Below are 27,239 nucleotides of genomic sequence, written 5' to 3'. Positions count from 1 at the left end.
CCATTCAACAAATATCACAGCATGTTCCAGGCACAAGGAACACTGTAGAAGGGAAACTGTGCCCTTGCTTTGCTGACAGTTTCTCTCTCTATGCCTTTTCCCTGGAATCCTGTGAAGCACCCATTTGCTTGTTCATCGAAAAGGAATGTTAAATTTACGGAGATGAAACAGTTAGACTGAGGTCAGATAGCAAGCAGCAGAGCTGGGATGCAGCCAGATCTGCCCAGTTCAAAAGGAAAAAGATTTACCCAGCATGCCATAGTTTCCTTTATAAGCATCTCCCGCCAGGACCAAATGTGTTCAGCACTGGCAGTACCAGCTGCAGGAGGGAGTGTGGCCTGGCACACTCTGGGGAGCCTGTGGAGGAAAAGTAGAAGTAGATAGTTCAAGTACAAAGGCATCACAGTCAGCAGCTTTCCAATCGTCATGAGAGACAAAGGAGAGCTCTTACTAGCGCCCTGTATCCCGCCCAGATGAAAGCAGTTCAAAATTGCTCATTGGTGGAAAGTCTCTAAAGAAATGGTGGCAGGTGAGGAGGCTCCCAGAATCAAGTTTCTGCTTTGGAGCGTCGGATCTGTTGATAATCTTCCCCTTATCATCTCAGGGAAGATAAAACTGATTCCACTAGACAGCTATATTATGGATAATTTCAAATCTAACTCAGGAAGATTAGTTTTTCAGATAGAATCTAAACTTAATAAATTCCAATTGAGGCCCTTCTATTCAATTAATAGCTATTATAGATGAGTATGGTGCCCATTCCGGAGGAGTGAGACAGCCCTAAGGTACTTAATTTTCTCTAGACTATTCTTCCTGATTGTGTTGAGAAAAAAAAAAAAGAAAAGAAAAGAAACACCTAGAAGAACATTAACGAGAATAAATATAGCTACTTCTGTTGTTGTAGGAAGGCCGTTTGCTGGTTCCCAGCCACTTAGCCCCAAAATAATCACACAGAAACTGTATTAATTAAATCACTGCTTGGCCCATTAGCACTAGCTAGCTTCTTATTGGCTAACTTTTATATCTTAATTTAACCCATTTCTAGTAATCTCTGTATCACCAAACAGCTGTGGCTTACTAGGTAAAGTTCTGTCTTGCTCCAGCGGTGGCTACATGGCTTCTCTCTGACTCCACCTCCTTTCTCCCAGCATTAAGTTTAGTCGCCCCCCCTCCGCCTAGCTCTGTTCTCCTATAGCTCTGCTATAGGCCCAAAACTGTTGCTTTATTAACCAATGATATTCATAGCATACAGAGGGGAATCTCACATCATTCTGACTCTTACTATTGGGTCTAAGTTTCATCACCTATGTTTTTTGTCTAGGATAATGGTTCTAGTTTCACAGACATCACATTACTCGTTATACAGGACCATTTTTCCAGCACCCAGCTCTCCCTCCCCAACTCTCTTCCCTGTACCTTTTCTCTTTCAGGGATTTCAGGGATAAACACTATCTTGAGAATTCAAATGGTAAAAATATTTTCTTTCCTATCAGAGGACATTACCTAGAATTTATCTTTTTACTACAGCAGTGTTTTCTCTTTCCATTTGGGAGGTTCCTTATTATATGTGCTCTTTGTAAGGAAATGGGAGTATTAATATGTTATGGTTATTTTTCTCTCTCTCTCTTTTTTTTTTACTTTCTTCTTCCTGACCAGTGTTCTAAATTATACGAGAACCAGAGTTGTGTCTTAGTTAAGGTTTTTATTGCTGTGAAGAGATACCATGACAACGGCAACTCTTATAAATGAAAACATTTAGTTGGAGTGGCTCTTAGTCTCAGAGGTTCAGTCCGTTAGCATCATGGTGGGGACCATGACAACATGCAGGCAGGTATGGTACGGTAGCTGTAGCTGTAGCTGAGAGTCCTACATCTTGCAGGCAACAGGAAGTCAATGGAGATGCTAGGTGGTATCCTGAGCATAAGAAACCAGACTTTCTTCAGGGAAAAGGCCAGTTTTCATAATGCAAAAGGAAATCTCAAATATGCTCATGTATAAGGAACGTAATGAAGAAAACTAGTTTTAGCTTTTTTTTTCTTTGAAGAAGAGGTTCTAATAGTGCTTCCCCTTTTGATGATAAAGGAAACCTTTTATTATCTCTAACATAGGGGGATTTACCTGGAGATTTTCTTTCACCTCAACGGCAAAGGATGAGATTATATGTAACGTACTCCACTCAAGAACGGATTAGTGAAACTCAGTTTAATTCAACACTCAATGTGTCTTCAGGAGCAAAAAAATAAACATATTTTCCGTGTCTCAGGGAAATTTTCTAACAACTTCTTCCTGCCTTGCAGGGAAGTTTTTCCAATTCCATGTTTCTCCCAGACAGGCTCTTCCCATTCTAACAAACACACAGCCCTTATTCCTGCTTCTGATTACTTCCTTTCTCCTAAGGAATTGTGATCTGGCCTGACACTGATGGAATCACAGCCTCGGGTAGCCTCTGTGCCTGTAAAGGATTTGCCTCTGTGGGAACAACTTCTGCTTGAAGAGTTGGCCAACTCCCTTGGTGTAAATGCCCATGTTATGGCTACTTGCAAACCCAGGCATGATGTCACTGAGCACAGAGAGACACACCATGATAAAGCAGTCCTGCCTTGTAAGTGTGGTTAGAAAAAAATCCTCAGACGTATAGATAACAGTATAGTGATTAGGAAGTAGGAAGTTTCATATATATACATATATATATATATATAGTATAATTTATGTAATTGTAAGTGTATGCAACATAATGTTTAATGATCATGTTTAGCAATTGATTTGCAAAATTACTAGAAATGTCTCAATTCTCCTCATCAGCAATAAGATCCCATTCCCACACTGCTGCTGTAGGAAGCTCCCTGGATTCTCGAGCCTGGACCGATTGTTCCTGTGGGCATTCCCTTTACACTCCTACCATTCCATTTCCCTGCTCTCTTGTCAAAACACTCACGAGAGTGGGGACATGTCCGTGATTTGTATCCACGCCACTTAATTTTGGCCAGCATAACACTCAGTATGTATCTATTTGTTGAATCATGGGGTGAGTGAATGGTTCACAGGCAAGCTGATGTGATTCATGTGTTTACTTATACCCTGCCAAGTGACCTTAAAGAAGTTCTTGCAACCTTATAAACAAAGAGCATGTGAAATAATCATTTAACTAGGCAGAGAGAAATGGAGCTTCTTTTCTCTCCATGCACTAAAATATGCTATGTCCAGTTCCTTGAATCTCTGCCCTCGGCTCATTTGGAAAGAATATCAAGATATCCTGTAGTGTAAGGAATGCAAAACCAAGAAGAAAAAAAAGGTCTCAAGCCAATGGAAAGAATTTGTTTTTATTGAAGAAAAGATTTTAAGAAGTATGCAGTACATCTGACATACCCAAAACCAAGCTGTTTAAGCCTTAGAAGCAAATTGTTTAAACCTTAAAATGTACATGGCAGCCAGCTTTTGAGAAACCAAAGCCAGTAAAAAGTGACCAAAACAAAAACTGATGGCTTGGCTTGATTCAGAATCCTGAATTCTCTTAACAGGATGCTGAATCCATCCAGGGACTCAGAGTTTGCCAGAGAAGTTGGCCAGGGAACCACTGCAATCAATCTTTAAGGAAAGAAAAACATGAGTCAGGAAAAAAAGAGAAAGAATGATGATGAGAGAGGAGAGGAAAGACAGGAAGACAAGGTCAAAGGAGGAAGGAGATTGTTCTAAAATGATAGGGTAAAAAGATGGTCTAAGACAAGGCAATCCATGAAGAGACTGGCCAACCTAAACAGCAATGAAAAGCTGAGGATTTGAAATGTTTGTATCATTAATCCAATGATTTTAAACCAAAGAAAGAATAATTATCAAAACTGTTAAGTTGTATCCAGGACCATGTGTCAAACCAAAGAAAGCATAGTTATCAGAATCATTAAGTAGCATCCAGGACTTTGTGGCTTAAGATGTTAGCAGGAGACTAACAGGGAAGACCTACTGTGAACTTACACCCTGGGGAAAGTTCCATTTGTTGATAATATGCAAGTCCTCTGGCTACTAACTTGATGAACTGCCTTTGGCAATATTTTAGGCTACTCACATTTACCCACATTAACATGTGAATATCCTTATACAAATGTACATATCAGTCACCCTTCCACTTTGAATGATTACTTTATTTGTGACTGTATGTGTGTCTGTGTGTAGGTATGCACAGATGACTGCAGTGCCCACCTAGGCCTGAAGAGAGTGTCAGACCCCTGGAGTTGGACTCACTGGTGGCTGTGAGCCACCTAATGTGGGTGCTGGGGATGGACTCAGGTTCTCCGCAGCAGCAGTGCACTCTTGTAATACCGAGTCATCTCTCCACTGCCGTCACTTCGCACTGAGAAAAGGCCTTCAGCTCTGTGCTCAAGTTGGATGATCTGGGTGATTGACAGCAGGGAAAGAATACAGCTGTTACAATGAAGGAATGTTCTTGGCCAGGATTCTGACCAGACAATGATGATGTTGGGAACAAAATCTTTGTAAAGATTCCAAATTACCTACTATTTTGATCTAACCAATGCCATTGACTGAGCTCTGAATCCAGTCACAGTAATCCCTCCAATCCACTCATGTTTCATGGTCTTTAGTTTCAGTTACTCACAGTCCATTGCTGTCCAATCAACTTAAAACATCCTAGAAGTAAAAACTGATGTTTTAAATTGTACATCATTTTAGGTAGCATGATGACATTCTACATTGTCCTACTCCATCATGCCATGGATGTGAATTAACCCCTTTCTTAGTGTGTTTATGTTGTATATGCAACCCAACCCTTAATTATAGAATGACTGTCACTACCACAGTGCTCACATTCAAAGAACTCTTATTTTATTCAGAAATGGACCCAAAACACAAGAGTGGTGATGCAAGCAATTTGAATGTGTCTTGAAGTTCTTCTTTTAAGAGAGCAAGTGAAAAAAATCATAGTTACATACATAGACAAAGAATTCTCTGGGCAAGGTTCAGTTCTCTGAAGTTTCTCACATTCCTAACACACAGGGGACTACGAAAGGCTTAGAATCTGCAACTCTTAGCTTAATCTACCAACCAGAGAGCCAATATGACTATTTTGAAAGTGAGATCTTCCATTTTCTAGCCAGCTTATTAATTTTTAAAAGTAGCTTATCAAATGATTAAGAACTAGTAATTTTTGTTCTAGTTATTAATTTTAGTGAAGTTGTTTATTGAGCTTGGATTTAACTCCATATAGTAAATGGAGCAAAGACAACAGCCATATTTTTCATATGAATGCATGGTTTGCCAGAGTTCTTCAGGCTGAGGAAGAAATGTTCAGCCGTGGTTTGAGGAAACAATTACTTATTTGAGATGTGTGTGACGATGTAGTGAAGGGTCTCCCGTAGACACTCCCATGTGTATGAAGGGTCTCCCACGGACGCTCCCATGTGTAGTGAAGGGTCTCCCACGGACGCTCCCAGGTGTAGTGAAGGGTCTCCCACGGACACTCCCAGGTTTCCTTACTTCCCTTTTCCTCTTTTACTCCTTATTACTGGTGACCACATGCTAGGTGACTTCAACAAATGCAAAATGGGGAGATGATGCTAAAACTTTCACTTACTTGTAGTTATTCGTTTCTGATTTTTTAAAAACACACACTATGTGCTGGAAATGCATAGAAGCTGGGATACAGTAATAAAATGTTTCCAATTCTATTTTTCAGAGAGCTTAAATCATTCACCCATAGCTCCATGCAATCCATGCATTTGACTTGTTAGTCAGTATTTCTATGAGTAATTACAGATTGTGTCAGTTAAAATAACAAACCTTTGTATTTCATTTTTTTAGCTCACTAAGCTTCATATTTCATCTTTAAAATGACTCTGAAACGTGAGAAGTCATGTTGTCCCAGTGCCGTCCGAGTTTAAGATGAAGGACGGAAGCTAGTACTTCAAACTCCTAAGTTCTTGTTAATGACTTACTATGGTCAAAATGTATTTATCACCCAAAATTTATATTGAAATTTAACTCCTAGAACCTTTAACTGTAATTACAGGAGTTATCCCTTATAAAAGAGACCTGAAGGGGGCCTTTCACTGGCTCATCTGCTAAATCAGGACTGGGCAAGAAGGTGCCATCTATGAGTTGCCTGGTACTTAGACCTTACACTTCCCAGCCTCTAGAACTATGGAAGTTTCTGATATTTATGAATTATCCCATTGAAGGTATTTCATTGTAGCACTTCAAATCCCCAAAACACTTGTCTGCTGCCCCGCAGTTCTGTTACAGAAATAACCGCCACACCTGGACCCATTCTACAGAGCCATGTACTGACTCAATGGTTCTTTGTTCCCTTGGGTACAAATGAAATAGAGTGAAATTCCCCAGTTAGTCTTCACACAGAGAGTGAAGTCATCAGCACTGTGATACAAATTAGAATCTAATAAATAAAGAAAACACCACTTAGTCTCAAAACATCAAGTCTGAGTAAATCCAGGTGGTCGGTGGTGGCACACACCTTTAATCCCAACAGTGAGTTCTAGGACAGCCAGAGCTGTAACATAAAGAAACCCTGTCTTTGGGGGGTGGGGGAAGATTCATCTAGTCATCCATATTTAAAACAAAACACCAGAGCTCCACTTTCAAATTTCAAAATGATATGTGTTAGCCATAGTTTTTGACTTCGTAAAAACCCATTGATAAGACCGTACAGAGATGGGGATGCTTTCAAACACAGCTGCCGAAACAGAGAATATCTACAAGCATTGTCTCTCAAGTGGCCGATAATGACTTCGCTGAATATGTAATCAAAGTGGTGAAGACAAGGCAGAGACCAAGAGGACAGGGAGACAGCTGTAGGCCATCTCTGAAAAGATGAGTGTTGTACTTCCTATGAGAAATATGGTAATCAATTTTGGTGTTTAGATTCTAAACACATTAAGAAACCAATGACTGATGCAAATCTATTATCAATACACCTCTTACTATTGCCCCCTCTTCCCTCTTCTCCTCCCTCTCTTCCCCTTGTCCTCCCCTTTCCCCCTCCTCCCTATAAAGCCATAAAATGTCTCTTCCTTTGTGCTTCTCTTTTGATGTCAGTGTCTTTCAGAATGCCACTAGACTTCTGGGACTTCATCTTCTCAGAAGGAGAGGAACCATGAGGCAAGGTGCTCCTCCCCCAAAGCCACAAGTCTTTTGGGGTTGGCTGTATAGGAAAGATGGTATTCATGGCATTTGTCTACGACAAAGTTTCTGGATATTTTCTGGAATTATCTAATCATCCCTTTCCACATTCCTTAGAGTGAATCGGACAGGAGGGAACACTGATGATAGTTTTTAAAGAGGTGGATCTAAAGAGGTGTTACCCTTTTAAGTATTTGGCCTGCTGTTACAACTTCTAGAAACTTCTGTTTTGCGATGGGAAAAAAAAGACTTTTTTTCAACCTTTGCCGAAGGTGGAGTGGTAGCACCAACCTTTTAGATTGTTCTATTCAAATCTCGTTTCTCTTAGCAGGCTTAAGCTGCTCTCATCTTGAGGTGGTACTTCCTGGAGGAACCCTACCACCCTACAAATAACATCCTGAACACACTGGAACAGGTGGTGGCCTGACACCCCAATGAATGTTCCTAATTTAACACACGGACTCTGTGGCTTCTGCCACATCTTTGAGCTCTTACAAATAATGTTGTGTGGGAAACACAAATGAAGGCCTTAAGAATCGATAAGGAAGATGCTGGCACTCTTCCAGAGCACCTGAATTTGACTCTCTCATTGAAAGTTCTTTAATGGCTTCAATTTCAGCTCCAGGTAACTCAATGCCATCTTCTGGCCTTTGTGGGTACTACACTCATGTGTATAAGCCCACACACAGGCACATACACTTGTTAGTTTGTTTTAAGTAAATAAATAAACGTCTAGAAAAAAGAAGGGGAAAAAAAGAGCAGGTCAGATGTGTTCCTTTTCACTTTTTTTTAGATCATTTAGAGGAAGTATAAGTTATGGACTTGTATAATTATGTAGTGATTATCAAGCACTTGTTTTCCAGATAGTGGGTTGTGAGGTCCTGCTTCATAATCTGCATTTGAACATAACCACATGCTAATGTGGTAAATGGTATTATCTCTGTTAAACAGAGGAGGGGCCCTGCAATGGTGGTACATGCCTTTAATCCCAGCACTGGGGGGGGGGGGGCAGAGGCAGGTGGATCTCTCTGAGTTTAAGGCCATGGTCTACTGAGCTAGTTCCAGGACAGCCAGGAGAAACCCTGTCTCGAAAAAACAAAATAAAAACAAAAACAAAAAATCACATACATACATACACACACACACATACATTGCACACACATATTCAGAACAGAGGAGAAAGATTGCATTCATAGAGGCTCCTCTGTTTATCCACACAACTCAAGCTGTTCTCACTCCATCCATCAGCCATTCGTCCCTTCGTTTTTCCTTGATAAACATAGCTTCAGGACCCTAAAACCCATCTTGATCTACTCTCGTTTAACCTCACCCACTTCTTCTTTTGTTCAAAATATAAAATGCTGGGTACCCCAGCTACCAGGGCCCCTTATATTGACCTAGACTTAGGTCTCTGTGGTCACAGAGCTATTTTAGCAGACTCAGAAAACAGAAATACTCCATATTCTAGCTAATGGATTACATGTTGTCTTACTGTCTGCAGGCTAATATGATAGAATACAGTGAAGCAGACAACACAAACAACAGTCCTTCCGCTCTGTAAGGTCCCTGATCCCATTCACTACCCACCATCATCTCACCCCTTCAGAGATGAGGTCTCAACTTAGGGATCTGGAGGGACACAGATATTCAGACCACGTGTGTTCCATGGGGAACTGTGAGTTTCACTCTGTGTGTTCTTGGCTGCAGAATGGACATGAGGTTTGTTTTTAATTGGTTCTCTGTATGACACTGGTACAGAAGTCTTCCATCATCCTCAGGAAAGAGCAGACAAGCTGGTACTCAGGGGCCTCCTTGTACCTGTTCTCATCGAGTTTCACAGAATTCAGCAATATAGATTGTAACCGGCTTGGAACCCTCCCACAAGAGGGCCTCGCTTATACTGGGTCTGTTCTTCTAAGAGTGGAGTAGTATGTCACTTTAGGGATAGTCAAACTTTGAGGTCGTTGTGAACAAGTTTTTATGAACGTACCCAGCAGATTTAGAGGCTCAGTGACTTGAGAGATGAAGTCTCAATTTAGGGATCTGGGAAGGACACAGATATTCAGACAATGTGCATTCTATGGGGAACTGTGATAGTGGTGATATCGATGGGGAGAAAGTGAGCATTTTCTTTGGTTTGGCCTTAGACCCAGCAATTTCTGCTTCGAAGCTACCCTCAAAAACCTAAACTAGACATTAATAATGGAAAGTTAGCAGGCTGTATTAAGTAATCTGTGGTCGGTTAATACCTGCCAAACAAACCCACCACCAAATGTGAAAACTCTCCCCAGAACCCGCATGTATTCTTTCAGGGAATCTGCATTCCTATGATTTCCCTGGGTTCCTTGAGTCAGACTCTCCCTTCCTGAGCTGTGGTTAGAGGGTCTATCAACCTTTCCCGTGGCCAGGCCTTCGAAATCTCAGCAAGGCCGTTGCTGTTATTCCCCTGCTCTGTCTTTATATTTCTTAAAAGTCAGCTGTCATTTTCAAAGCAATCCAAAACAGCCCACTCAACAGATCCCCTGGAGCTTTGGGAATGTAAGGCCCTCCATCAGCAGTGACCTTGATACAAGGAAGTGATTTAAACACTGGGGAAGAAAGGGCCCACTATCTTTATCACACTGGTTACACCATCAACTTTAGAAATTGTGAGAGAGAAGAATAATCAATAGTGTGTTAAGACCAGCCTCCAAGAACGCCAAGACAAAGTATCCCTCTGCTGCAAAATGCTGAGTTGAAGAAGAAGTTTGAATGCACAAAAGAGAAATTAGTTGTAGTGGTGAAGCAAAATGAATTGTGTCTCGAGATGGAATTTGTCATGGGGAATGGCACTCAAGGGCTCTCTGTGTCCTTCAGGGCGATCACATAATATGCAGGATGACAAATGCTTCAAGTTGAACAAAACAGAATCAAATAACAACACAAGAATGAACACACTGTAAATTTGCATGTGTAGGATAAGAATTGCCACAAATAAACAGTTGAGGAAAGTTTCTTCAGTTGAAATTAAAAGACATTTTCTCCTTTCTCTCTCTACTCTCCAACTCCTCCCAGGTACTCCTTGCTCTCTCTCAAATTCATGACCTCTGACTTTATTTTTCTTTAATTCTTACTATATATATTTTTACTATATATTCTTACTAAATATATAGCTAAACATATAACTACAACCTGCATAGTTAGTATAGGGTTACTTGTGTGTATAGATTTCAAGGCTGACTATGGGGTATGGATCACCAATTTGGGAACTCTTTCTTGGAGAAGACTGATTCTCAGCCTTCCTTCATTGCCTGTAGATTTCGGATAGGGTTGGGGTCCTTTGAGATGTCCCCCTTGCGTGTTAGCGTGTATGCTGTTATCATTCTTATTCTGAGCCTCATTAAGACAGCCATGTTTTTGAGACTACCCAGGTTTAGCTTCCCTAACTTTTGGGAGAGGAATATCTCAGCAGACATCCTGTTCCTCGGACTGTTACCATCTTCCTAACCTGCTCTTCATCAATGATCCCTGAGCCATAAGTGAAAGAGCTGTGTTGTCGGTGAATCAATGAGGCTGGGTGCCAATCACTTTTCTCTGCATTTGGATTGCTTATCATTTTCTGTAATGGCCTCTAGCTGTTGTAGAGAACTTTGTTGATGGGTGAGAGCTACACTTACTTGTGGGAATAAAGATAAATATTTAGAATACAGTAGGGATTCTGCTAGGTTAGTAAAGTGGTGGCTATAGATTTGCGTACAAGATGCATGACCTCACTAGCCCCTGGTAGCCATCTAGGTTTCCAGTAGCAGGCATTAGCCTTTTAAAAAGCATCTGGGAGAAAATGATCATCTCCTGTATACAAATGTTAGAAACATAAGGTTATACTTGAATATGTTCTAAAAAGTTTTGCTATGTGTCTTAGGGTTCTGTAGAGTATTATATAATATATTATAAAATGAATATGTATGTATTATATATATGCATATATATGGGATTTATAGGAGTGGCTTATGACTCTTGTCCAGCTAGTTCCACAGTGACTGTCTACCAAGGGAAGGTCCAAGAATCTAGTAGTTGTTCAGTCCGTGATGCTGGATGTCTCGGCTGGTCTTCAGTAGATGCTGGAATCTTGAAGAATTAAGCATTAATGCTAGGGAAGGAGAGGACTTATCAGTGAGAGTGAGAGCCATCAGGCGAAGAGACCGAGCATCCTTCTTCCACATCCTTATATAGGCTGTGAACTGAAGATATGGCCCAAGTTAAAAGTGAATCTTCCTACCTCCAAAGAATTGGATTAAAATTGAGTCTTCCCACTTCAAATGATTTAAGTAAGAAAAAAAAAATCCCTCACAGGTCTCCCCAGGCACTTGGGTTTTAGTTAGTTCCAGATGTAGCCAACCAAGAATAGCCAACACACTGTTTCCTGAAAGTCTAGGAAAGGAATTATCTCTCGATAACTGGTACAAAGGAGAAAGCATCTAGAAAGAGTGAAGGAAATGTTCCCACACCAACCTGAGTGAAATCACTATGGAAAAAGACTGGCTTCTCAGTCCCTAAATTCATTACAATCAGATGTTTGATTTCCCACAGCAGCCCTAACTGTGACATGAACAGCTGTCAACAACAAAATTAGAAGGAAATGCGTTATGTGGATTTCACCCACATTTGCTTGTTCTATTTTCACACCATTTGCTCAGGAGAATGTTTCCACAAAGTTCTTCCAGTAGAGGTTTTTGTTATTCCAAAGGGAGCCCCTCAAGTCTGGTGACTTAGGTATGCCACATGTGAAATACACTTGTTGTGTTAGACAGCATTGCTTCCAAACGATTGTGTGCTGAATGCCGAACCCAAGATCAATGAAGAGTCTGTGCCACAACTGGTTTAATCCTGAAACCATGCTATGAAGAATCTATTATCATTCCCGTATTTCATGGTTGGTTCCTGCTATTTCTAGTGGTTATGTTCCGTACGGTCAGGCAAACTGACTTGGCAAATACTGAATCCTAATTTCCTAAGAGAAACACAGGGCTAGATGCTGCTGGTTAGTGTGTAGCGAGGCAACCCAACTAGAAGCATGTTTGAATTTGTTTCCGTCTAAGAGACCTTACCTAAGGTCTGCATACTTGATGAACATCGAACCCAAGAGACCTAGCTCGGAGCTGAAAGAAGTGTGTGTAAAATGTATGTTGTCCTTATGAGACACATCACTAACTTCCTGGTGTCTGGCACATTAGACAGTGCCTAAGCTCTGTCTGCACCAAGAACCCATTCACTCATTCAGGGTTGTTCAAGAGCTCGCACGGGGGCAACGAGAGTTTAATGCCACATTGTCTGTATCAACAAAATTCTCGTGAGTACTCATTTGAAGATTTACAAATAAGTTTCCACTCCGAAGACAACTCTGCAGCTCTGAAATCTGTAGATAGTGAGCGCCAGTTGGTTCTATGTACTAAACCCGTGGGAGGACACACACACAGCTGGCTCTCTCTATATTTGTGTGGCAATTTTCCCCGCAGGTGTTCATACATCTTTAAATTCAAAGAGTAGAAATTAGAGATTTTTGGAAAGAAAGAATTTCATGAAAAGATGTGACGAGCCTTGTGTTGCTTGCTTCCGGGTTGTGAGTTTAGAATCAGTTCGGTACTGACGACAAACACTCGCTCTGCTTCTTTTAGGTCTTCCAGGGCTGTGGCCAGCCCAAACCTGCTCCAGCTCTCAGGTCTGCTCGCTCAGCCCCAGAAAATTTTAACCCACGTTTTCGGCCCTACAACCCCGAGGAACGACCCACCACGGCCGCAGGCACGAGCTTGGACCGGCTGGTGAGTACTCCGCTTGTTGACTGTGCGGCCGGGTCATTCGCTCCGTGAGGTCTGGGCTCCGGGACCTGCTCCTGTTCTCAAGAGAATGGTGGACAGTAAGAGTTGTTTTGTTTTGTTTTCCGTTTAGGTCATGAGTTTTTTTAGGAACCCTTAAAACTACTAAATCCTCCAGTGCAGTGACTAAGAGCCCAGCTTCATATTTCTTGAGAAATGTTGCCTGGAAGCCCAGTTGCTGGATCTCTCAGATGTCTAATTACAAAACCACATTTCTAATTCATATGCTGTACTTCTTTTCTTTAAATTCTTGCTTATGTGAGTTTAATATCCGTTACTTTCTTATGATTCCTCATATGCTAGCTTGCTCTTTGGAAAGTCAGGAAGTTCCAAATTAATGTTTGGGGATTTTGTTTTGTTTTGTTTTTTGTTTGTTTGCTTGTTTTGTTTTGTTTTTTTTTCTAAATGTCTCTTAAAAATAGGGACCTTAGGGCCATTTAAATGTGTGTCAGGGACTGGGTGGCTTTTATGTAAGAAAAATTTATCTGGTGATGGCTACTGTATACATAATAAATGCAGTTTTTAATGTGTTTTTTAAAAACAAATTTGGGGTAAAAATTAAGAGCTCTTAATTTCAAAGAAATATGGCCTGATCATTTCCAATTCAATGTCTTCGATTCATAATGCCATCAACAATGGATACACCTGCGCTGTTAGCACCATGAATGCTGCTCGGCCAATTATCCTGATGCAAAATTAGCAGATAAAGCCCCAGGGTCAAACAGCATTTGAACCACGTCTGATTGTGTCATATAAACTCAGTCTTGAGGGCTGTTGGTTATGAAATACTGTTATTAGTCACTGTTATGAATGCCTTTATGGTTTTAGTTAACACCCCTTCCACAGTGTAGAACTCACAAGATTAAATTGCTTGTGTTTGGCCTCTGTGTAAGTACATCTCGGCATTTCTCTCTCTAAAGAAAAAGAATCAAGCGAATGTAACAACATAAAGGTCTACCCGTTAAGTGTCAAAGTGAAAGGGTAGCTGCTCTCGTTAACTGTTAAATTATGCTTTGAATTTATTACCCTTTATTAGCAAATAAAATCCCCTCTGCAACACAGGTTTTGGAAAAGGAATCCTAAATGTGATTGCTTCAGCCTATCCCCCCTTGCTTAGTCCGTCCTCTATCACATTTTCAAGAAAATTTGAAAATTAGTTACTGGTCTTCTTTTACCCAGCCAACTCTACTCTGCCAACCAACAGCTTGGGCAGCCTTTGCCAAGAACACTGGCGTCCTGTAGAGTAGGCTGTCCGGATTCTACTTTACAAGTGCTTTGTGTCTCTCTAAGCAGAAACCCTCAGGGTTCGATTAACTAACTTTAGTTAGTGCTAACTCAGTCTCTAGAGGAGGCTGTGCCCTTCAAGGTGTCTGCCACCCCATCTGAAAACTGGAACACAGTGTTAGATGGATCCGCCCTAGACAGCTCATGTACTAAATTGTGCCCAAAGAGGACAGTTTTGCTTTACATACTTCAAAAACCTCTTACAGAAATTTTCTGTTAAATTTTCTCACCATGATAGGTGGATAAAGTTTTTTTAAAAAACAAGGGCATATTACATACTTAGTCAAAAATGCCTTGAATGTGGACTGTACTGATATCTATGACAATCAGTGGATATTTTTCCTTTGAAACAGAGAAGCATTCTCTAGGCTAAATAAACACATACCCTTAAGTGAGGAAAATAAACTAAGAGGAAGAAAGCTTGCTACTCCATGCGGTATCACTGCCGTAAAACACAAACTAAATAAATGCAGCTCTGATAATTTTCATGATCTTCAAAGTCTCTCAGTGAAGGCTTCACTGAGTAACCTTCAAAATCCATACCCAAAAGGAGTCTGGAAAACTATTGACAGCAAACTGATTGAAGACATTCTATTTTATGTCCCCTGAAAATATTTTTAATCGATGTTTTTCAAGCACTAAATGACAATGGTTAATCCCCTGTCATATGTAAAAACCCAGGGCCAGTCCCAGAGTGTAGGTATTCAAGCCAGAAGCTCAATTTGCTGTAGGAGGCTCTCCATCAGCACTGAGAGCAACTTCCTCCTGGGAATGACTTCAGGCTGTGTACGTGAGAGCTGCTGTTTTGTTCCCGGCCTATGTTCCAAAACTCTGATCTCTTTTCAAATTTGAGAATTAGCCGTTTGTAACAGCCTGCCTCCTTCCAATTCTGCTCCTTCTCCCCGAAGATGAATTGTTCCCACATCAAAAGATGTTCTACTGAGGTTTTCCTTAAGACAGAGACGCTGGGCCCCAAGCTCCCATCAGAAGCTCCTGTGCAGCCGCGGGCTTCCCCAAGGCCATTGCCTGCTGAGCATTCTGGGGTGGTCTTTCATGGACCTGTTCAAGGGGCAACTCTGGTGAGTTCTCCAGAAGGGTCTGTTCGCTATTACAGCCTGTCCCTGCTGTTTATAAACAAGCCTTGTGATACCTCTCCTGTTTTAATTTTGCCCTGAAAAGATACTTCCTGATTATTTATAAGAAGCATGTGTCCCAGAAAAGGAGGAAATTGGAAAAGATTTCCCTGTTTCAGAAGAGAAAAGGCTTTAAAAGCCGACATTAAGACAACTCCCCACATGCCCCACCTATTTCCGTAAATGGAAATAACTTCATTCTGATGCTGGTGGCGGGTGACTTCTTGACACCTTTTAAATTAGTGCCTGTGGTATTGACTCTGGAACCCGTGGGTAAATGTTCTTCTGTCGGTTAGTGCAAAGCTGTGTTTTTATGGGAACTGATAATTAAGGGGTTTGTTTTAGAAATAAAGGTCTCAAACCCCAAGTCCCTGCTAAAGCTTGCAGAAGAGAATCAGAAAGAACACGGTCTCTTTCAGAAGGCCCAATCCCTTCATCGGGAACTTGGAAATTCCTTACTATCACAAAGAAGAGTTTCCATTTCTTCTTCGAAAGTCGTGTGGGCCTGCAGTGCTGCTGACAGGAGCCGGCAGCCTTCAAACATGCTACCCTCGAGTCATACTTTCTTTGCCAAAACCAAAAGATTGTGTTTGTGTCAGTGCAGCTGCTGAGAGAAAGCTGGCTCCGGGGAAGTCTCAGAGTCCTCGCTGCCACCAACCGCATTTTATTGGGGACGCCAAGGCCAGCACCTGATCCTGCTAACAGGCTGTCCTCAGCATTACCTCTCACCCAGGCAGCCCTCCTGTCCCCACAGGCTGCTACAGGTTACCAGTTAAGTGGGCCAGAGGTCGTTGTTTGCACTCTGAAGGGGACTGGTTCTCTTCTCCTTTTCGTAGATTTATCCTCTGTGGGTTCTCTGAAATACCTTGATAGGAGGTTATGTGGCTAGGAAGGTCCCGCTCAGTGGAAACACCAGGTGAAAAGCCAATTCAGCACGGCCGCTTGAATTCTCAGGTCTGAGCACACAGAGGTGTTGGGCATTATCCTCCTGAAAGGCAATTAGATGAAGACCTCAGAAAATTAGAGCACAATGTGCTCACTCCGGAACACTAAGGCAGACACTGCCTGTTACTTACAGCGGCTTTTTCATTAGGGCACATCTGAACTCTAAATTACAGCCCTTAGAGGAATGTGACTTATAAAAGTCAACCTTATAAAAAAAGAGACAGAGAGAGAGAGACTTGGAAGTTAAGTCATCACGCTGTGATGATTTAATCAAAAGCAACTCCAGTAAGTATCTCACCTTGTCCTGGCTGTCAAGACTTCCCGGTTATTCTCCAAGTCACTAAGAGTGTAGGCAGAGTAGACAGAGTGTAGGCTAACAAATGAGTCTAATGCTGTGCTGTGCTGTGCTGTATAAAATAACCTCTTTTTCTTTCTCTTTTGAATTTGTTTTCCTCTTGCTTCCCAGAGGACTGTGTGGAGGACCATGCAACATAGTGTAAGCCCTGGTCTTGTTCGTTCATCCCATTTGTCTAGAACATTCCTGAGAAATGCCACCATCTTCCCTTACCCTAACCCTAACCCTTTTCCCTTATCTAAGATGAGTTGACCACTGTGCAGGTCACCTCATTTCCTAGTTTCCTCTCTGTTTGGTATTTATGGCTTATAACTGCTTTGGTATTCTTTCTCAATGGCAAGGTTACCTATATAATCTTTGTGGAACACTCCCTCATTGGGTGGCTGATTTAAATTCCATTCCACTGGCCAAACTATTGTCATCTGCCCGAAAAACTAGCCCATCCCAGTGGGCTCTATGGCCTTCTCTTCTTGTGCTGAGAGAATAATTATCTCATTAATAATAAAAGCAAACCATCATCAACTCTCATGCACAAAGAACTATTTTTTCCATTAGCAGGGACTTGGAGAATGTAGGGGCTTAAAAAATAGTTGACGGACTGGGAAGTGGTGGCGCAGGCCTTTAATCCAAGCACTCAGGAGGCAGAGACAGGTGGATCTCTGTGAGTTCGAGACCAGCCTGGTCTACAAGAGCTAGTTCCAGGACAGGCTCCAAAACCACAGAGAAACCCAGTCTCAGAAAAAAAAAAAAATAGTTGACGGTATAAACTGATTTTCTCCATACATTTTGTTATTGTTCCTAATTGAATTACTGGGTGTGTTGTTTTGGTTTGGCTTCGTTGTTGATGTTTGTTTGTTTGAGCATTGTGGGAGGGAGTACTGGATATTGTTTTATCTGAAAGTGGCCTGTGTCGGACTGAGGACAAGAGTTCTAGGTTGCCTTGGCTATTCTGATTGACCAAAACGTTAGAGAATGTGGCTTTCACAATACTCTTTCATGATGGTAACATTCTCTCAGAAGGACCTGTATCCTTAGGCCAGAGTGTGGCACATACCTGTAATCCCAGTTCAAAGCCAACCTGGGCTACCTACAGAGTCCAAGGCCAGCCTGGGGCTACATATCCTGTCTGAAACAAAACAAGTTTCACAAAGACCTGTCCTGGAACCAGAAGAGGAGGCATCTCACTGGAGGAGCACTCCCATGGCACAATACAATCCCCTTCTCCCTGACTTAACCGTGATGGTGTGCGTACTGTGTAAAAGGTCGCCTTCAGAATTCATGTATCTCACTGAGAACCCGTCCCTGCTGAGTAGCCACCCATCCATGGTTACACCCTAGGCCAGGCTACTTTGGATGAAGTAAGAACGTCTGAGAATTAAATCTAGGACAGAGACATGCTAGAACAGAAGACCCTGAGGAAGAGACAGGACAGGGGACTCAAGGGTTCCTGATACTAACTGGCGGAGGACAGAGAAGTCACTGCTGAGCAAGGTAGGCTTCTGTCAGTTTGGCGAAATGAAAGGCCAGAGTCTCTCTGGCCAGGTACCACAGCTCTTCCCTATAAACAGCCTCAGGATCCTGTTAGGCCCAGCAAATGAGCGAGCCTGTGTGGTCTCCTGGATGGTTACCTTGACCTTGCACCTTCACCCCTAGAATTGCACCCCCCTTCAATGTCCTGGGGTGAATGTAATCACACTAGTACCCCTTATCTGCTGGACTTCCCTGTCTACAGTCACCAAAAATTAAAACCCCAAATTATATTTCTGATAGGGTCTTGGAAAAAACAAGCCACATCTTCAATTCATTGATGCTTAGTAGAAGCAAACGTGTTATTAATAATACCACTCTCAAGATATGCACTTTGGGGCTAGGAAGGAACCTTAATGCTGGCCTAATATATACATAGTCCTTCAGCATTGGGAGGGGGAAGGAAAAGAGGGTAAAGCCATTTTATTTTACTTTTTTTTAATTATTGCTTTGAAACAAAATGAATGTGGCAACAAACGTTCTGAGCTCCTTTCTTCGTCTGGTGTCTAATACCACTTTCAGAGTAAAATGCTAGTCAAAAAAAAATGTTCTCCCAAACCTCTCTGGGGCCACGTGGATGTGACTTAGGAAGCCTGGTTGTAAAGAATGGGGAAACAGTTGTTCATTTCGAATCGGAATTGTCACAGCCACCTCAGAGGAGTCTGCGCCCAGCAGCTCCACCACTTTGCATTTCAAAAGGGTGTCAAGCTGGATTTAAAAACCTTTTTATTTTCTAGAGGTTCAGCCCCTCTCTTTAGGCTGGAACTGATCCTTCTTTCTCCCTTCTAGCCCAAAATACACACACACACACACACACACACGCACGCACACACGCACACACGCACGCACTCGCACTCCCCCTTCCATCTTTGCTTAGCCTATTGAATAAGAAAGAAAAGGTAAAAGATTCCTAACAACGGTAAAACAGATTCTCTCCTTTAATTAGTTTCCTGAAGATAACTGGGTCAAAGTTAGAGCGGCTTCCAGTCACTGTGCAGCTGAGTAAATGATGTCCCATTCACCCCTACAAACAAACCGCCACGGCACCATCCCCTTCAGATCATGAGCTGCCGTGTCTTGCCTGAACCTGCTTTATCTGTTTGCTATAAAACCCCACTGAGACACCCCAGTTTCATTTCCACCCTTCGAAATAACAGCAGCAAAATGCAATGTGCTCTCAAAGCTGGGAGAAAATAAAAATACATGAAAACCAAGCCACCTGACTTACTCAGTCTGCCTCTTGCTGTTCCACTGGCAGCTTGCTCAGCGTGAGTCTGCAGAGAAATGCCTCTTCTATTCAGGAGGTTCGCACTTGATTGGGCCCAACCGGGGACTCTCGGAAGACACCCATAAAAAGGGGTGACGTGCCTCCACGATGTGCTGCTTATTCTGTGCCTTTGAAGGATGTACAAATCTAAGTCAACGTGAGCACTGCTAGGAGCCCGCGAAAGACTGCGGCGGTGGTGGAGGCCTCCACTCCTCCCTACGCTAGGCCATTTTCCCATCCTCGGGAAGAGATTCTTTAAGGCACATCAAAGAAGAGTGGAAATAACTGGGTTTCATCGAGTGGGCTCTCTCACCACCAGGAGAAAGAAGACAATTAGGAGACCTGGGCATGTAACTTCCTGGGAGATGATACATACATGTTCCCCATCACTGCTCTAAAAAAGTGTCCGGAGAATCCTACAAATCCTGACAGCACCATAGCAACATGATGAACTTTTAAAGGGGAGACCTTTAGACTGCTTTTATTCAGTGGGAGTGGGCTAAAATCAGCCCTGAGGTAATCTACCCCGCTCTAAAAGGAAATGTCCTGTTCAACTCTGTTAAATGCTCCTCCAACCGCATAAACACCTCAGTAAAACCATAAAAAATGAAATGCTCCATGCTCAAACTTAAATAGGATGATTATGGATTCAGGTCTATTTTACAGGATCTCAATAGGTTTACTTTGTGCTTCAGACTTCAAAGTATCTTTCAGGATTCCTAGACTTCAGCTAAAACCCAAATTGATGCAGTCTATACCTCCAATCAAACCATACACGTACGGGTTGAATTCTTCCCTGTTGCACTGCATTTAGTAAATCTCCCCACTACATAAGATCTACTTCACAGGGAGATGTTAGTGCTGGCGTCATCAACCAAAGACATTGTTTTTTATGTCAATTAGATATGTTCCGTCTCCTCCAGGGAACAGCATCTAATGTAGAGCTTCCTAAACTGTTAGCACACAGTAAATAGGAATTTGATTTCATAATCTAGGATAGACTACACCAAACAAAGTGGAGAAGGAATATTAACAAATGAATAATCATCAATGAAATATGCAAATTAAATTCATTAAACATCTGTAGCATCCTTGGCATAGGCTGTATCTAACAGCTCATTTTCTCTTTCACACACTAGAACTTTCTACCCGAGTCTTGAGCAAATTAAATGGAAGCCTTGGTGTCAGTTATGAACTGCTCAGATGACGAGGTCCATCTGCCTCCTCACTCCTAGGATCTTCTCTTATCAAGAGATGAAATTGGTGTGTCAGTGAATTGCTCCAAAACTCTTACCAAGCAAGGCACACTAAACTACTTAAATTAAAAATGTTTGTTCATGTGACACATCAGTTGACCTGGGCCTTTTATGAAATATTGCTCAGCTTCCAGACCTGTTTCGTGTTGTGGAAAACCTGTGGTAATTTTTCTTCCAAGCTGTCTGAGACATTTGCTCCACAACTCCCCAGTGTGATGTTCATGCTTATGAGAGAGAGACCTGAAGAAATGGGATATTTCATAACTACCAGCTCTGATACATTTGCTGGATAATCAATCAGCTTTTAAGGGACTCTAGGGCCCAAAGAATATATTTTAAAGCATTGGGAATTTGGCTAGTCCCATAACATACTTGGACACTCTTTACTGCTGGCAATAAACCTCCAGCATAAACATTGTAGAAAAATCCAAATGGAAAGAAACCCACTTCAGTGAAAATTAACTTCCTTTCATAAATGTTAAAGGTGGAGAGAGATCTGCAGTATGTAATAATTCTATTACTTAAGCTCATTCGTGGTCATTAACTTCAAAAGCCTGATTCTACAGGTATTTTCTTACAGCTTAAAGACTGACCAAGCTATCCAAAATAGAAGCCAGGTTGATAGAAAAATAAATGAACTATGAGCATAGGCAACTCCACTATTGGTAGCTTACAAGCACTCGGGGAGAGGATGTTTGCATATGTGCAATAGGTTCAGAATAGTTTTCAATGCTGTACTGATCTAGATTAACCCCCACTCAAAAAACAAAGCTGCGTCTAAGAGGAGCCCCCACAGTGGTGCACAATCAAACACACTGATTTCTTCTTCATGTCAGATGCCCACTGGTAAACTGTGGTTCTGTAACACCCTTCCTCTGGGACCTGCTGTTAGACAGAGCTTCGCATGATACACTGGTTGGAGAACTTGGCCATGGGAGAACAGTAGGTGTCACTGTCTCCACCGGGAAGGAATGCATGAACTCATTCATATCTAATTGGCCAAAGTGTGTCACGTGACCAGGGCAGCCTTCCAAAAGTCAGGGATGGCTATTGGTGTGTGTCTTGGGCAGGTAGAGAATGGACATGTTGGTGGCCACAACATTCTCCATTTTCCCCTTTTTCTCGTCTGTTTGAGATTTTCACCCATGCATAATTTTATCTAGATTACTCCCTAAGCTCTCCCCTCCAACTTCCCTACACCCTCTGTCAAGATTTTTAAGCTAACATCTGCTTTGTTATCCTGAGTCCCAAAGGCAAGCCTTGTATTGAAAACATACACACACACAGCCACCCCACCCCCACACACACACACACACGAAGTAATCAGTTACTTGTATTCAGGAAGTATTTTTGTTGGCTCTAATATGCCAGAGTCAGAGCTCACAATATCGTGTAAAACAACAATACAGTTAACTATGATTTAGATCAGAACATGCCATGGTGATTGGTATGCAGTGGACTGATGCACTGATCCTTTTATGTGCTTTTGAAAGCATGAGCTTGAAAAAAAACCTAGGGAGCCAGAGATGTAACTCAGTTGTAGAGAGCTTGCCTGTCCCAGGAACAAAAGCATGAGTTCAGTCTCCAGTCCTAACAAAAATAAAAAGTGTGTGCCTTGCTCCAGCGGCTCTGTCTAAACCAGCGGACGTTTTAGCACCAAGTGCTTCCCTCTGAACTTCAGATCCAATCATGAGTCAACCACAGCATAGACCTCTCACCCCAAATCTGTTGCTAGCATCTCAAAGAAAGACGTAAAACTTACTGCCGATGAGTAGGAGGAAAAGTGGCCACTGGGAAACAGAATAAGCTGAGACATTTTTATCACTGGCGTTTAAGCGTCTTTTGGATACAGACAATGCGCATTTTCTCGCGGCTCCACCTTGCAGATTTAGAGCACCTGTCTTTTATGAGGTTGTGTCGTGTTTGCTTAGTCGAAGCAGTTCTTCTGCTTCTCTCCTTTCTGGGTCAACCTTGTTGGAACAAATCAAATTGTTCCCCCTTCCTCTCTCTCTCATACATCATCTCTGAGAAGCTGTGTTCCGGAACCTGCCCCTGTCTCCTCTCACAGCGCCAGTTTCTTCCTATGCAGTGCCCGTGAAGGAGAAGAGCACTCTTTACAGGTTAATCTGGGAAACGGCAGCAACAACAGCAGCAGCCAATGCATCGTCCGCAATGAAAAGTCTAGGGAATGTGTGTGTCTTTGGCTTCTGCAAGGACCCATTTGCAAAATCTGAGATTTGATCCCACTGGGAGAAAAATTACAATACAAATTCATAAATTATTAATGTGTAATGAGGCAAGAAACCGATGACTTTGTAAATTTTATTCTAAAAGATTTGACCCCAGAAAACTCCCCCCAAGGAGCTGGCATTCATTTCCGTGAAATAGACTCATCTATTCACCTGAAAGGATGAGTACTTCCTGAGTTTCTCTTTTCTAGCTCTCTGAGTGCTAGGGAAAGGGGCCAGGGCTGGAACCGCCCTGGGAAAGAAGTAGAGACAGCAAACCACTTTAATTGATCTCAAATAAAATACCAAGACCTAGAGGCTGTCTGCAGAACAAGACACATGTTACTTAGGAAAATCAAACGTTCTGTTTATACCTGTGCTCAAGAACAAGAGGCTTAGGAGTCCTCATCCTCTCGTCTGTGCAGGCTTTGTAATAAGGGGAATACAGTTAGAAGCTTTTGATTATAGTTCCATTTAAAATAAGTTCTGAGTGGTGAGATGGCTCAACAGTAAAGACACTCGCCACCAAGACTGACAGCCTCCAATGCTTCATGTCTGCATGGGAGCAGGGAACTTACTCCAGCAAGTTTTCCTCTGACCTGGAATATAGCGCACACGCACACACACAAATTAGTTTAAAGTTTTAAGTTCTCCTCTGTGACATTTTACATCTACACTTACAATACAATATTGTATACTAATTGTATTATAAGTGTCGATGTAAACTTTTTGCTTATTGTACTTAGGATATACGGAGATTTCTGAATCTGATTCTCTTTTCATTATTCTGGAAAATTCTAAGTCATTATCCTTTCAAATATTGTTTCAACCGCCTTCATTTTCTTCCTTTGTTCCTCCCTCATAAGATACGACAAATGTTCTCACCGAATTCTCCACAACTCTTAACCTTTCTTTGTCTCTTGCTGTGCTGAGAATCATTTATTTCACTCCCCTCTCAGCTGGTTAAAGCTTTCTCCCATGATTTGCAATTTCCCATTTAATCCATCTGTGTACATTGATTTGATTGCTGATGTCTGATGCTTACTTCTTCCTCTCAAACATGCTAGCTTGAACATCTTGCCACTGCTTCTCATGTTCCTGAGTCTATGTTTTCCATTCGGAACATATTCATTTTGCCCTTCAGTTTAGACTTTGAATGCTGAAGAGTTTTTTGCTCTTGTCTAGTAGTTCTGCAGATGCTCATGAAGAGTGCTTTGTGCCTTTGTATTCCAACCATATGGGTGTGGGTGTGCACGCGTGCATGTGTGTGTGCACACATGTGTGTGTGCAGGCATGTATGTACATATTCCGTGGACAATCAGTAAAAATTCTTTTTGACCTGTGTTGATCCACTTCATGCTTATCCCAAAGGCCCCCCTCAGGTGTCCAGTGGTGTTCATTAGGGAACTGGTACAGCAGGCTCCTCACCTGATGCCTTGCTTGATTCTTCTGTCCTTTGCTCAACCTACAAATGGATTCAGGCCCCAGCCTAAGTCACCTAGGTTTGAGGAATGTCCTACCAGCAAAAGCCAGCCTCAATGCTCTTATTCCCAGTGTGAGTCCCATTTTTACTAACTTTATGTCTTTGGAGATTTCTTATTTTCTTGCCAACTTGTTGACTCCTTAAAAACATAATTTCTATATTTTGTGTGGTGGTGTTAGTTGATTTTAGTAGGCAAAGCTGCCAGAGAATCCAGTTTGCTATATTTCCCAAGAAATGCACAAACACATGTGTGCATGCATACATACACACATACATACACACACACACACACGTTTACACAGGATGACTTCCTCTACCAGGAATGTGTCAAGATCCTCAGACCTAATAAAGTGTCAGCCATTTTTTCATCAGAGCATTGGCGTACCTATCTACTTGGGTCCTATGTTTCTGATAATTTTTTCTAGAAAGTGTCGTTCCATTGAGCTACAGGGCAGTTGGTGTTAGCCAACATTTGTGACCAAGCTTGAGCCTCTTGACCCAAGTCATTCACAGGAACAAGGTCTTACAAAGCCTAAGACCTAGGCTTCTAGGTACACACACACACACACACACACACAGAGAACAACTCCTTGCTGCATGCACGCATGCTCACACACACACACACACACACAACTGTGTGGGTTTCTCCTACGGCCAATTCTAACCAAGCGGCTGTATTTGGTCTATCACACCGTCATTTGTGTGCTCCAGATGAGAACCCTAAGACTGAAAAGATGCCAGCCCACACCGTCGCGCACCCCTGTCCCTTTAGCATGCTCCTCCTCACTCCACAGCCCTGCGTGAGGATCCTGCCCCGCGCTGGCAGAAGCACGCCTGTATCTGTCCTCATAACATGGGTTTTAGAAGAGCAGAATGCCACAGTTTGGCTATGCAGTAGCTTGGGGCTTTTTTAACCTTGTTTCATTTTCTGACCTGTGAAACATTTGTCAAATGCCTGTGATATGGCTGCATCCTTATGTCCTTGCCGAGTCATACACTGCTTTCAACCTTACCACCACCATCAGCGTTAGCAGGGATGGCTGCAGTAGATTCCCGGCAGTTACTAGCAGCGCTCAGTTGAAAAGGTTCAGGCATGTGGTGGGAAATAGGTTTAACACAAGCCTGCAGGTGAGCACTTCTGTTCCAACCCTTGGCCTGTACAATCAGTGTCTAGTTAGGCTTCCTGCTTCAGCTGTGAAGATGGCCACTCAAGCTGGGTGCAGGTAGGCTGGCCACTGCAGACCTGTAGAAACTGGAACGAGGGGATGCAGGCTTCCTACTCTGTTGTCCAATAAAGTTAACAGCAAACCTTCTCTTAGACACAGCTGCGGAGCAAGCTGGTAGCGACATGTCCCGGGGTGCGCATTTGAGAAGCTGATAAGGGACTCGAGTTATATGAAAGTATTCAGGAAGGATGCAGCTAAACAGTGGATGAAAACAGCCTAAAGGAATGATGGCACATAAAGAGATGCGGACTCATTGCCAAGAGCACAGTGCATGCCTGTGGCCTCACGTCACTGCCCAGGACTGCTGCAGAAAGGCTTTTAAAGCACATTCAGGTCAGGCTATGTAGAAGTACGGGCAGATGATATGAAAAAGCAAAATTAGGTGACAGAAATGAATGTGAAGGAGAAATGCATTTGAAATGGCTTTCTAAAGCAGCCCCTTGAAGGTGATCACCGGGGACGCGTCTCAGACTGTAATTTGCCTGCACAATGATCATTGCTTTGAGAGGAGATTTGACTACAGGACTGACAACAAGAAGAAAAATCACGCAGCTATTTTCGTGTTCCGCCAGTCTGACCTCTCTCCCTTTAAAATGCTAGGACAGAAGAATGACATTCAGAAGAAAGGCACGAGGACAAGTGACAAAGAAGTCAGCGTAAGAACCCAGGCTCCTCTTCCTTCTGGATTTATGTCCAGTGAATCCTCCTGTCTGTCTCTCTGTCCGTCCTTCAAACCAGAACAGGGTTCAGGCTGTAGCAGGTCTGCCTCCCAGGCTGTCATAGAGCAACAGTTCCAGAAACAGAGGTTGCATGTTTGTGAAGCGCTTCAGGACAGACAGATGGTTGGCACTGTATTTACTGCCTCACTTGGAGAGCTGGAAGCCGCCAGAACCTGCTGTCACTTGGTGTCAGCCACACGGAGCCTCTCGGGGCTGGTTTCTGTTCCCGGAAGCCTGATGCGGCACTCCTTTAGGGTCTATAGTATGTCTACCAAAGGTCAACCTGGAGGTGACAGGGCTCTTTAATGGGTTTGCTGCTGTTTTGTACAGTGGTCTGGTATTTTCAGAAGCATTGATTGGCCAAGACTGAGAGAAAGGAAAGCAGATATGTGGGATTTGCCTCTCTGATGTTAGGACTAGTCTTGGAGTCCAGAGAGCCATGGTTGCCAGAGCCTGGGAAGGAGCGCTCTCCCTTTCTCGTGGTTCAGCTAAAGTGGAACATAGAAAGATCTTGAGATCAGTGAGACAGAAGGCAGTGGGGTCTGGATGCCAGTGGCTACTGGGATGTTTCCAGAAAATCAAGCAGCCCTATAAGTTTGCTTCTCCCTAAATTGTTGACCTATTCTCAAAGGCTGTGAGCCCCCAGATTCAAAGGATCCAATCGGGGCTATTTCCCAATATTACCGGGCACTTCTATTTTTAAATTGTGATTTAGGGGTAAATGCCATAGGCGTGTTGATGAAAAGTGTTCTTCAGAACAGCTTAAAATGCCCGTGGGAGTCTGAACTCCTCAGGATTGCCGACTTCGGGTTGAATCC

The 27,239-nt window shown here is 42.6% G+C and overlaps 1 protein-coding gene across 1 annotated transcript in view; it reads left to right on the top strand.

Annotated features, from left to right (window-relative positions):
- Nucleotides 1-27,239, top strand: part of Gpc6 (glypican 6) — a 979,653-nt gene that overhangs the window by 882,943 nt on the left and 69,471 nt on the right. The window contains exon 6 of the mRNA XM_057786799.1: nucleotides 12,801-12,944. Coding sequence (XP_057642782.1) covers nucleotides 12,801-12,944 — 144 coding nt within the window. The remainder of the gene's footprint in view (nucleotides 1-12,800; nucleotides 12,945-27,239) is intronic.

This window comes from Chionomys nivalis, chromosome 12 (assembly GCF_950005125.1).
Source record: "Chionomys nivalis chromosome 12, mChiNiv1.1, whole genome shotgun sequence".
Taxonomy (NCBI): Eukaryota; Metazoa; Chordata; class Mammalia; order Rodentia; family Cricetidae; genus Chionomys; species Chionomys nivalis.
The sequence above is the reverse complement of the archived record's forward strand: the minus strand, read 5'-3'. Positions and strand labels throughout refer to the sequence as shown.